This window comes from Branchiostoma belcheri, unplaced genomic scaffold, assembly GCF_001625305.1.
Source record: "Branchiostoma belcheri isolate BF01 breed outbred unplaced genomic scaffold, Haploidv18h27 scaffold97, whole genome shotgun sequence".
NCBI classification, from domain to species: Eukaryota; Metazoa; Chordata; class Leptocardii; order Amphioxiformes; family Branchiostomatidae; genus Branchiostoma; species Branchiostoma belcheri.
The window spans coordinates 484,460-496,102 of NW_017804653.1; the positions used below are offsets into that span (position 1 = coordinate 484,460).

Consider the following 11,643-nt stretch of genomic DNA (forward strand, 5'->3'; position numbering starts at 1 on the left):
TGTACCCTGGGAAATTTTGTAGTGGTATAAAGGCTTGAGGCATGTTTTGGTCAGATCCTGTCTAGAATTAGGTGCTACAATACATGATATTATATTCTGAGATATCTAGATACATACAGATTAAGGCCACACCAATTTATTTCCTTGATTCTGATTAATTTTATGTTAAAATTCTGAAACAGGACAAAATGAGAAAACATACATAGCCTCTACCAGGCTTCAGAACAGACTGGAAAGAGTACAAAATGGTCAAATAGATAGATAAGGTACCAAGGGAGTGGCAAACTACTACTAGTGGACCAACTCCCCCAGCATTTATCTGTCTATTTGGCCAGTTTCTACTCTTCTTGAAGCCTGGTGGAGGCTAGAAAATAGAGGCCAGAAAGTACATTGTGTAATGCTTTAAAGTAACTGAAATCACTATGATACTGTGTACGAAGGGACAAACTTTCTTCTCAGACTATATGTTTTCATGTTAATATTTTCATCATCACCTCTCACAAGTTGATATTTTATGTTGATATTTTGATTAGACATTAATTGTTTCATCTAAGAACCAAGAAATTAAATTGGTATGGCCTTGATAGAGAGGGGGGGGGGTCGAACTTCAAAGTATGCTGCAGTTTTAGGGAGGCTACATCTATAGGAAGTACCTGTGATATATGTACATCTTTGTGAAGTGCTGGAATACACATCACTTCTATGGACTTCGGAAATCTGTGGCATTTTCTTGTGTCTCTTTTCCTTTAGTGTATGTGAATCTGAAGTAGTCTCCAAGCAGATCCTATGGTAAGCAAGGCATTATCCAGTTCTCCAACCAATGACCATTAGCCACTGTGGCCAATTGGATACTGCCTTGCCACTGTAGAATCTGATTGGAGATTAAAAGAAAACCTAGCAAGGCAGCACACAAATAACAACTTTGCCTTCTTCATTCTGGCTGTTCACTTTCACAAAACACTTTTTTTTTTTTTGTTATTCACAAACATGGAGGTAAAAAAGAGATCTTTTACCTCCATGGACTAAGTGATCTGTGATTGTCTCCGGCAAATTCCTGTTCAAGTAAAACTGATTGTCAGTGTGGTTCTGGTTTTAGTTCTCATTCGGTTCGTGACTATGTGATATGCCCAAACACACCGTTACTATTTGGGTAATCAAATGTTCACACGATTGACCTTTGACACGACATTGCGCGGGCTATTCAAAATGGCCGCGGGACTCAGACTCAGACGGTGGGTGTTTATCCTCTCAAAACTCGTCAAAACATCACCGAAGAAGCCTTTAAAAGAAGTGACGCCGTCACTCATTTGAAGGTAAGGCTCGGTTACGTAACCGTAAACAAAAATCCATGTACCTACATGTAGTACATGCACCGAAAACGAAATCATCAACGCACAAGGTCATGACATCAGCCCCCCTCCCAAATCTTCCGAATTCCCTGCCCTCTCACACTGGTGTTTAAATGTTACATTGCCGAGTAAAGTTCTTTCTCGCCTTATTAGTGGCCCCACAATAAGCAGTTTTATTGTTCAAAGTTCTTACTACCAGTAGACTGAGTCAGCAAACACAGAAAGACAGGAATAAACTTCGTCGTTCATACTATTTTGAAATTATCCGCTTGCTGTTGATGAAGGTCAAAGGTCACAATATTCCCTAGCCCGAATGAAAAACACTTTGCGGAACCTGTAATGTAAATCATCCTGTCTTGTTCACGTTTAGCATTGGTTAGTTTGACTAGACCCCTTGTCACATCAGAAAACATGCTTTAAATTGTTACAAATTAAACAGTAGATAATTTTTACACCTTACAACAAAGAGTTCTGAATATCTTAGAATATATTACACATTATGAACCATATGCATGAAATGGTATTTGATAAATGCAGCAATTTTCAATTGTTGGTGTGTAGAATACATTATCTGAATTTTTAGCACTTTTGGTATGTATTTTTACATGTTAGAAATGTTTGCCTTTACTTTGGTAATTTATGTCAAAAACATACAGTACGTCATATTGTACATAACAGAACAATATTCAAAGCATCTGGTGCATATATAAAACTGATTTAATTACTACATAAACTATTGAAGATTATGTTTGCCCTAAGAATCATACTGTTAAAAGAATATTGATGATGAAATAGTGTTCAGCAATACTCTGAACATACTTAATCGACTCTTTGTTACATATTTGATAACTGGTAAAATCTGTTTTCCTTGAGTATGACCTATCCAACAAAGGTATGATGCAGTTCTGCCTTCTATATACACCATTTTCAGACTTTCCTGCATGTTTTTCTAAGGCAGAGCGGATTATTTACGACCTTATGTACAATTTTGGACTGTGCCATCATGATTATTCACATTCCCTACCATGGTGGACTTTAGGTAGGGCCTGGAAAAATGTTTCAGTCCTGAAAAAAAATACGGATTATTCTTTTTTTTTTTTTTTCTTTTAGACTTCAGTGATAACTATATGATCCTATATGGGCGCCCAATTTATATATAATACAGTTTAATGAAGTAAAACTTGCAAGACGACACTTTTATTTTGAATGTTAATGTTAGAACCAAGTGTACAACGTTTTATCAGGTCAAAAAATTAAATTATTTATTTCCTTGCAGGGTACCACCCTCCAAAAAAGTGTAGGGTCGGTCGGCCGCGGGTAACAGGAAACACAACATTTTTGTCCTGGGCCTAGTTAAATGAGTAAGTTACTAGGGGACTTGCATTCCCCCTTGTTCTGAACAGAAGTTAACGACGTTACTTGTTTTATGACAATTAAAGTGTAATTAGTGTGTGTGTGTGGTGTGTGTGTGTGTGCTTATGTTTCTGTATCCAGGGACAACATAAAAACAGGCCTCAGACTTGTGTGTGATCTACAGGTAAAATAAGATAAATGAAATGGCATTTTGTATCTACGGTCACATAGTCTCTTCAAGCCTCAAAACATGCGGACACAATGCATGGGGTTTGATCAGCAAAAGGCTTAAACTCTGGAGAGAAGCAAAGCTTGTTTTTGAAAGCAATTACTTGTGGAGACGATAAGCACTTTGTAGGTGGGCAGTTATAAAGACATGCTCCTAGTTCCCTTCCAGTACCGCAATCAGAAACTGGTCTCATGCATTTTCCTCTCCATCTTCAGTGCAGGCCGAACGCCTGTCTTCAGCCTGATTTTCTTCAGCATCGACGAAGGTTTTCATGGGTATCTCAGTAGCAACGTCAGTGCCGCTTGCTGTAGCCCCAAATCCACCTGCGAGGGTCTGCAAGTTGCCTTCAGTGTCAGTTTCATCTGCCATTGCCTCAGTTTCCCCTGCGGTGGTAGGCTGGTTGCTGGCAGTTGCGTTCCGCCCCTTGTCCTGACGAGTCTTGCCCACACGATGGCGTGTCCTGTTCTCCTCTACATCGGCCATGATTGTCATCTCTATAGCCGAGCCAGCTCCACCTGCCATTGTCACCTCAGTTCTCCCGCCCATGGCCCGCCGGTTGCTGGTAGCGGTGGCTTGTCCATTGTCCTCGTCAGTTTCGATCAGACCCAGGCGCACCATGATCGCATACTTCCATTTCTCCAACACCTCCCCCGTCATTGTCAGAAACAGGGTCAGCAGCAGGCCCTGAGAAGCATTCAGCACAATGAAGATGTAGTCGAGAACTGTGATCTTGACGAAAGGAACGATGAATCCCAAAATCCAGGTGAACCCCGTCAGAAACGAGATACGCATGTAGACCCAGATCTTGCTGATCTCCGAGCGTGGCAAAGCAGTGCTGGCTATCTGAAATGACTTCCGTATGGCCAACAACACAAAAGTGGTGAAGACAAAATTGACCATAAGGGCGCAGAGGACAGGAACTCCAAATGCCACCAGACTGGCTGTTGGATTGCCGATCCAACACTGCTCTCCATAACCCACCCTGACAGAACTGCCGAACTCTACAATCACTGTGACAAGGACTACAGGCACCGGCACCAGCCAAGTGTACAAGATGTACTTGTACAGTTCGGCTCTTTCTAGATCCTCACGAAATGTAAGGAAGAGATCTACAGCTAGCACGTTCATGGATGTGAAGGCCGTCAGACTAAAGTAGTGTAGAAGTATTGCATAAACTGTACAGCCTGGTCCGGGTGAGAGGAACACACGTCCCACAAACTGGGTTACGGCAACTGCCATGCATGTCATCATCTGCACCTTCAGCTTTTCCGGGACTTTTTTCCACTGGCCTGACCTGTAAGTGTGAACCACAAAACCAGACACGGCAACGTCAGACACTACCACAAGACCCAGGGTTAACCAGTGCTGGACAGGATCCGAGGTTTGGAGCGTGTCGTTGGAAAAATACTCCAGTAGGCAGTCCCCACAGACTGATGCTTCTGTGTTCAGAATGGCCACCTGCTCAGCTGGGCATGTCATGTTAGAACTCAACAGGCGGACACTGCCATTGGGAAGGATTTCGAACTCTTCGGATGTGAAGTTCAGAATGGGTCTGCTGCAGTTTTCAAGATGGAAAGTTTTGTTCGAAGAGCCGTGACTTAGGGACGAGAGAGATCGACAGGAGTCTACAAAGGGGTCGTATAAAGAGTCTGGGGGGCAATGCTGAGGGCTGTTTTCGGGACTCTCATCAGCATTAAAGTTGAACAGATGAGTTAATGAGATAGGATTGTATGTTGTCGGTGTTCTCACATCATGAAACTTACAACCTAAATTTGTGGCTACCACAAGGGAAAGTCCTTCACAAAGAGCGCAGTGAACGTTTTTGTAGAACTTCATACCATCAAAAGTTACTCTCTCGTTGTAGGACCTGCAAGCAGTCACATTACAATTTACATTCGACATATTGACGACAGGGAGAATGCATGGCCTCGGGATCACTGGCAACCCATCAGGACTGAACTCCAGCTTTAGAGTTCCGGTACAATCTTCATTCCAGCCAGGATTTTTGAGTTTATAATCATCGTATAATATTTGCGCACTTCCAACAGGAGTTGCAGGGGAACCAGTGTACCCAGTGCACACAGCTTTGGCCTTCCATGTAATGAATTCTTCCGTACTTACATTGTTACAAAAGGCACAGAATATGTTCCTATAGGAGATACTTGTTGAACTATCTTGCACAGGCATCCGGTAGACCAGGTCAGCTGGGTTGTAGGGATCAGTTTGCTTTAAACACTGATCTCTTGTGACGTCATCCATCCAGTCGTCAGGGCAGCCAGCCACTAGCCAATAAGATCCTTCCTTGTCATATCCCGGCAGGCACTTCCACTTCTCAGACGGTGTTCGAGCTGTTCTGTTAAAGTTGCACACCTCTCTGTATTATGGAGGCAAACAATCATCAGGTCATTTTTGGGAAACATTGAAAATTCTCCGTGCCTGATTTAGTCTTCACAACTCCCACTGTCTTTATTGTATACACATACATTCCTATGCACTTACACACCTACATACCTATATACCTACACATATCTACACAGCTACGCCCCCCCACACACACACACAAATATTAGGCTGTTGGTAATTTTACCTTAGTAATTTAGGGCCTTGTGGCTGCGTTATATACTCGTATATTAATAAGGTCAGCCGAAAACTATGGTCACTTATTTCTGTTCATATATCTACAATTTGTACATTTCTAGAAATCTTCTATCATACATGTATAGAATCCACGTACCCAATGTCTTTACAGCAGTCGCCGAAGAAGCTGCAGTCCTGGTCACACTGACACTCGGGAAATTCACCGTAACTCAGTCCGCATCTTCCTTCACAGGATATGCCCGAGCTGCTACACGATCTCGGAACATAGTCCCACGACGTGGGGTCTATAAGGAAGAAAAACACGAAACGGTGTACAAGTGTTGACAGATGAAAATATTCTTATGGTTACATCAATTCTAAAACTTTAATTTCAAACTGATGTTTTGCAACGCATTGACTGTTCACGTTATATACAAAGCGTAAAAAGGTCGTTTATTTCTGTTACGTTCTTTGTCTCATCAAACTGGCGGTGTTGCATGGCTGTTCTCCTACATTATTGAGGTTTCAGTATATACGATGCTATTGTCCTGACTTACCCTTGTATTGGATAACCGATACATAGCAGTTAAAGATGATAACGATTGACCATTACTACTTATCAGTTGGATATAACAATAGACTTCTTCGAGCTTTCTTACCAGGACATTCCGTCACGTCACAGTAGTCCCACGTCTCCGTCCCGTCCGTGGTGTAGCACCAGGGCCGGGCCTTGTTGTCAGGGTTACGGCAGAAGTTTTCCTCCAGCCCCGCATCAGGATGAGCCTGTGGTGTGTGGGGATGGGTGTGGGGGGACTGGGAGTCCCATCTCTGACACAACCGGCCTCCTGCCCTGTGGAATGGGATACAGTGTGATAAGTGTTGTATATCTTATCATGCTTAACTAGATATAGATACAACAAGTAAAATCTGAGATTTAATACCTCCGGGATTTTTATTGTATATCTTTATATAGGGTTTTAAACAAAGAATTTGTCGAGACCGGACACCCCTCTGTGTGAGGGGTCATATACGTGGACCAGACCGAGAATAGCTTAAACACGCCAAAGGTCAACGGTCGCGACCACTTTCACGCTCAAAGGGGTGTTTTGGGGCCACCAAAAGGCACCATTTTCACGCCCGAAAACACATATACAATAAAAACAAAAGAACGTGCATCATCTGCAGCCCAATAGCAAAACATATGCCGAATCTCAAAAGAATCCGTCCACCCAAACGCGAGAAACAGCTGCGAACATGACAATCTAAATCTCTCACAAAACCCTTCCGCGGAAGGATGTCTCCTCCCCCGGAGGCAATAATCAATTGAATGTATTTTTTAATCTTGTCAAGTTGTTTTTAAGTTTCCGTTATAACTTTTTTTAAAATAAGTTTAGAACATTTTTAATATCGCAGTTTGTGGTGTACTGGCCTGTACAACTGTTTCGCCACCAAAGTTCAGGGGCTAATCTTACCTATTTAAGCGCCCTGTGTAGCTCCTTCCCTTATCGCTAGTGAAGAAGCAGCTTGTTGGTAACTCTGAAAATGGAAACAGGACATGTATGTCGATGAATGAAATTAGTATATTCTCTCTTTACACAAACACACATACACACGCGCGTTCAAACGCAATGGCTAACACGCACACACATCACACGCACACACACACATTCAAACGCACACGCTAACACACACATACACACACTCGCAGATACACACACACACACGCACAGACACACACACATAAGCACACCACACGCACATAGCATAGCATAGCATACATTGTACCTCACATAAGAACACCAACACCAATTTCCGTAACCTACCAGCTTCACAGATGAAACCGGTCTGTCCTGAACAGATCCCGTCGTTCCATTTATTTCTGTTGTGGTCGGGGATCCCAGTTCCAGGGAAGTACTCAGCACACTGTTCATTTCCACCTGCATTATTCGGCTCTCCTTCGCCCCAGTCGGCGTAACCTAACTCTCCCCCATCTAGGTAAGTCCACGTTCCATTCCTACGGTCCAGTCCGAACCGGAATTTATTGGTCGGATTCACACTGTTTTTCAGGGCGACGAGGAAGTCATTGGTGATGTTGCTGCGAGGCATGGATAAAGTGCCGCCGTCTGCTCGACACTCGGCCAAAGCCTTGTCGTAGGTAACATATGTATGTTCTAGAAACTGTGCACTGTAACACCGATGAGTGTGTGCGAGGTACGAGTAGTCTTTAGGGCACCCTGAAGTAAAACATAAATAATACAAACTTTACGGATTACTTCTAAAACATTTCTGACGTATCCACACATCCAAAGTTCCTGATGATCTTAGCTTGTCAAGAAATCAAAACCGAAAGTTACAAGCCGACAGGTGTTTGGTAGAATTCGGTTCCAAATGTACGATATGATTATTCGAACGCATTTCACGTACATCGCTTTAGAAAATTCGAATACCGGATTCGGATCGCGGAAGAATTGGTGCTGTTACGTTTTGTTTAGGGACACCAAATTTTGGCACATTTCGCTTTGAAATGTGTGTTTTCTCGGGCATCGGGCAATCCGGAATATACCGTGTAGTAAATCTCTTTGATCTTACCGTCACAGGCGGACACCCTGTCGCAGTACATCCACCTGATTGCTGGGTTGTTGGTGTAGCACCACGGTCCGTCCTTCCCGTCCGGGTTCCTACAGTAGTTCAGCTCCAGCCCTACTGACGGGAAGGCCTCGGGAGTGTGGTTATGGGCGTGCGGGTACTGAGATGTCCAGTACTGACAGGAGTGTTGTTGGTTTCCACGGCCCCTGTAGCTTGCCCCCTTGTCGTGTACGTAGTAACAGTCTGTGGACACAAAGATGAACAGTGTACCATAGTGTCCAATTGTATTGTAACTTCCTATAATGATTTTGTGCTATGCACACTTTGATGGGGTTGTTAGTAATAACTGCATGAAAAACTCACCACAGTTCTTCTCATCACTGTTGTCTCCACAGTCATCTCTGCCGTCACATCGAGCAAACGGATGGAACAGTCCGCCATTGTCACAGGCAGAAAGGGCTGGGGGTTATAAAAGTAAGTCAGTTACTTGTTCTATCCAACTGCAAGATTTTGTGTGGTATTGGGGGATACACATGATACACATGACACGCGCACTGCATAAAAAGTTGGATTTACCAATAGTAATAAATGCCAGTAAAATCGGGTAATGCTTACTTTGTAAACTCTACCGGACTTTACTATGGTTATAGATAAAAGTCAAGTCCAGTATTGTCTGGTAATAAATGAAATTACCGGACTTGATTTTTTTATTTACTATCATTGTCTGGCACTGTTTACAAAGTAAACGACTTGTATCTAATACCATTGGTAAATCCAACTTTTTGTGCAGTGGCGACAAAAGTTAGGCAAAGTAGAAAATAACATATACACAAGGGGGAATATACTCACGACATGATAGCTCGTCACTACCGTCCGCACAGTCCCTTACACCGTCACAGACAGGGTCTTCGGAGTCCTCATTCTTTAGAGCAAAGCACTGTCCATTGCTGCAGGTTTTCATGCCTTTTTTCTCACCTGCGTTAAACATTGAGACATCACGTTCCAACATCTAACTACAAGATGCCACTGAGCCATATTGAGAGACTCAGGCAGTCTCTTTTCCTCAGAACTCTAAAATCATGCAGTTCTTTGTAATTGTTATAGTAAAAGACACGTGTACTATGGACTTTCTGAGATTGTTACCTCTGCAGAGTATTTGTGTTTCAACTAGTCCTGCTCCTTGTTTTAATGTATATTTATACCATTATCGAATATTATGAGTAACCGTTAATATTTTAATGCTGAATGATCACATGACACATGGAAGTGCATGCAAGTGTAGGCAACCTACATACACCAACTGTGTAAGATGCTGTACTCTGGAACACCTGCCCAGTGTTATGGAGGGGGGGGGGCTAGAGGAAAATGGTTATGAACATCCGTGAGACTCTAAGGCTGGATGATGATAAATTTGTGTTCTTTGCATCCCCATCCCTGGGAAGATCGTGATAAAACGTTGCTCTTAACGTTTGCACTTACAGCACAAACGTTCTTCGTCTGTCCTGTCTCCACAGTCGTCTCTCCCGTCACATACTTGGGTCAGGTCAATGACGGCTCCATTGGCACAAATCTCTTCGTTGCGTCAAAGATTGGGGTGAAAAATAATTGAAATGGTGTTAGAGTCAAAATTCATCACTGTGTTCCGTGATAATGTTTTCTCCTTTTCAGTTTCAGAGGTCTACACTCTGTGTTCCAGCTTCTGCCTTTGAAACCTGCGTTATGTCAAATTTCCGTTGTCTACACTCTGTCTTCAAGGTTCTGTATTTGGACCTTGCGTTGCGTCAAATTTCCCTTGACCAGTGTTCTCCTTGTACATGTAGTTACATGACGTCGTTTGCAGCCAATTGCAATGTACCTTCCTAATGAATGATTTCATTCAGACTTTGCTGGAGTTGTTAGTAATAACTGTTTATGAAGAACTCACCACAGTTCTTCTCATCACTGTTGTCTCCACAGTCATCTCTGCCGTCACATCGAGTAGCGGAGTCGAACAGGCCGCCATTGTCACAGGCTGCACAGGGGTACAAAGTTAGTTAGAAACTTGTTATATCTAACTGCTTCTTTGCCAATGGGAACTGGGGTACACATATTGAGGTATCTCGGTTCTCAGACACAAGGAAACTCTAACTACGCTGAATGCAGACTCTAAGAAGCGAGGGATTTCATGGCCTATATATATGTAAGGTAACCCCTAATCTTAGGTACCTTTTGATAAGCAGTATACAAATAATACAAGTAACACAAAAAAGAAGGCATCGACTATACTCACGGCAAGACAGCTCGTCACTGCCATCTGTACAGTTACGTTCACGGTCACAAACCTCGGACGGGTGGATGCATTGTCCACTGGTGCAGCTTATCATACGTCGTTTCTCACCTGCGTTGGACATTGAGAAATTGTCGCTACATGATAACATCACGTTTTTACATTTTCTACCTTAACGTAAGGTGGAAGATACAGGCCGATGCTTTACACAAACAGCATTCAATCAAAGTCATCATATTCCAAGTCCTGAAGACTGTAGTCATCATATTTTGAAAGTGCCTGTTACATGTACTTGTTTTAAGTCATGGCAGAAAATAGCGGATAGTATTTACATTGTTGTATGGTTATAGTGGTACTCAGGGCATTACAATCTCGGTTTGAAAAAATGAATGGTGATTGATAGGTGGCAAGGTGAATCTAAAGGTTCTGGGTTCGAATCCCTAGCAAGTTTTTGAAACGTTGCCTTCCACGTTTCTACTTACAGCAGTGTTGTTCGTCCGTATTGTCCCCACAGTCGTTTCTACCGTCACATACTTGGGCCTTGTCAAGGATGGTTCCGTTGGCACAAATCCCTTAGGTTTGATTGAAGTAAAGAAAAATGTAAAGTTATCCCCGTAATGTTTCCTGTAGTACAGTTTGATTTGTCTTTGAAAATTGTTAACCTCGATGTCAAACCTTTGTCAACTTTTCAAGAATCTAGTTTACGATAAAGTAACAGTAACTTATCAACAGTAACTTATTAACGTTGAGTCTATGGCAATCACTCGTGATCTTTATTTGCAATCGGATACAGACTCTTGTACAGATATACAGATTCACACTTTCCGAGTAGGATGACCGTGTCAGTCCCTACACCTGACTGAGGGTCACTGTTGACACGGTGGCCTTTTTTTTATCTATGTCAGCTCTCACTCAGCATTAGCAGCCGGACTGCCTAGCTAGACAGAGCGCTGTCAAAGTTTTGCGCTGAGGAAAGAACTTCACGTTTGAATCTTTGTCTGTCCCTGATCTTAGCGATCTCGCTCGGAAGACTGTTCCATACTTTAAAAGTTGTTGCTACAAAGGTTCTCATATGATTGTTGGTGTGGGAGACGGGGACCACCAGCGTGTTTTTATGATGTGATTTTGACTGGCGTGTCACCCGCCGCACCTCTTTGTGCTTAGGAACAAGGTCATTTATTAGGGCTGGTGCCTCTCGGTGGTACATACAGTGGAAGAGAGACAATGCACCAACTTTCCTGCGGTGGTCCAAAGGTCGGATACGCGCGTTGGACAGACCAGCT

The 11,643-nt window shown here is 42.9% G+C and overlaps 1 protein-coding gene across 1 annotated transcript; it reads right to left on the bottom strand.

Moving 5' to 3' along the window:
- Positions 1-2,998: 2,998 nt before the first annotated feature.
- LOC109461841 lies at positions 2,999-10,484 on the bottom strand. The gene is made up of 10 exons (XM_019758310.1): positions 10,472-10,484; positions 10,019-10,105; positions 8,944-9,069; positions 8,458-8,553; positions 8,098-8,337; positions 6,981-7,044; positions 6,168-6,358; positions 5,666-5,813; positions 3,447-4,798; positions 2,999-3,236 (listed from the first exon to the last, which is right to left on the bottom strand). The coding sequence occupies exons 1-10, from the start codon at positions 10,482-10,484 to the stop codon at positions 3,121-3,123; spliced, it is 2,433 nt and encodes an 810-aa protein (XP_019613869.1). The 3' UTR covers positions 2,999-3,120.
- Between the last annotated feature and the right edge of the window lie 1,159 nt (positions 10,485-11,643).

Excerpts from the sequence above, each read along its gene's own strand:
- LOC109461841 (XM_019758310.1), bottom strand. Across the intron at positions 6,359-6,980 it reads TACACAGGGCGCTTAAATAG|GGCAGGAGGCCGGTTGTGTC; the intron begins GTAAGATTAGCC and ends CCCATTCCACAG. Across the intron at positions 5,814-6,167 it reads TGACGTGACGGAATGTCCTG|ACCCCACGTCGTGGGACTAT; the intron begins GTAAGAAAGCTC and ends TCTTCCTTATAG.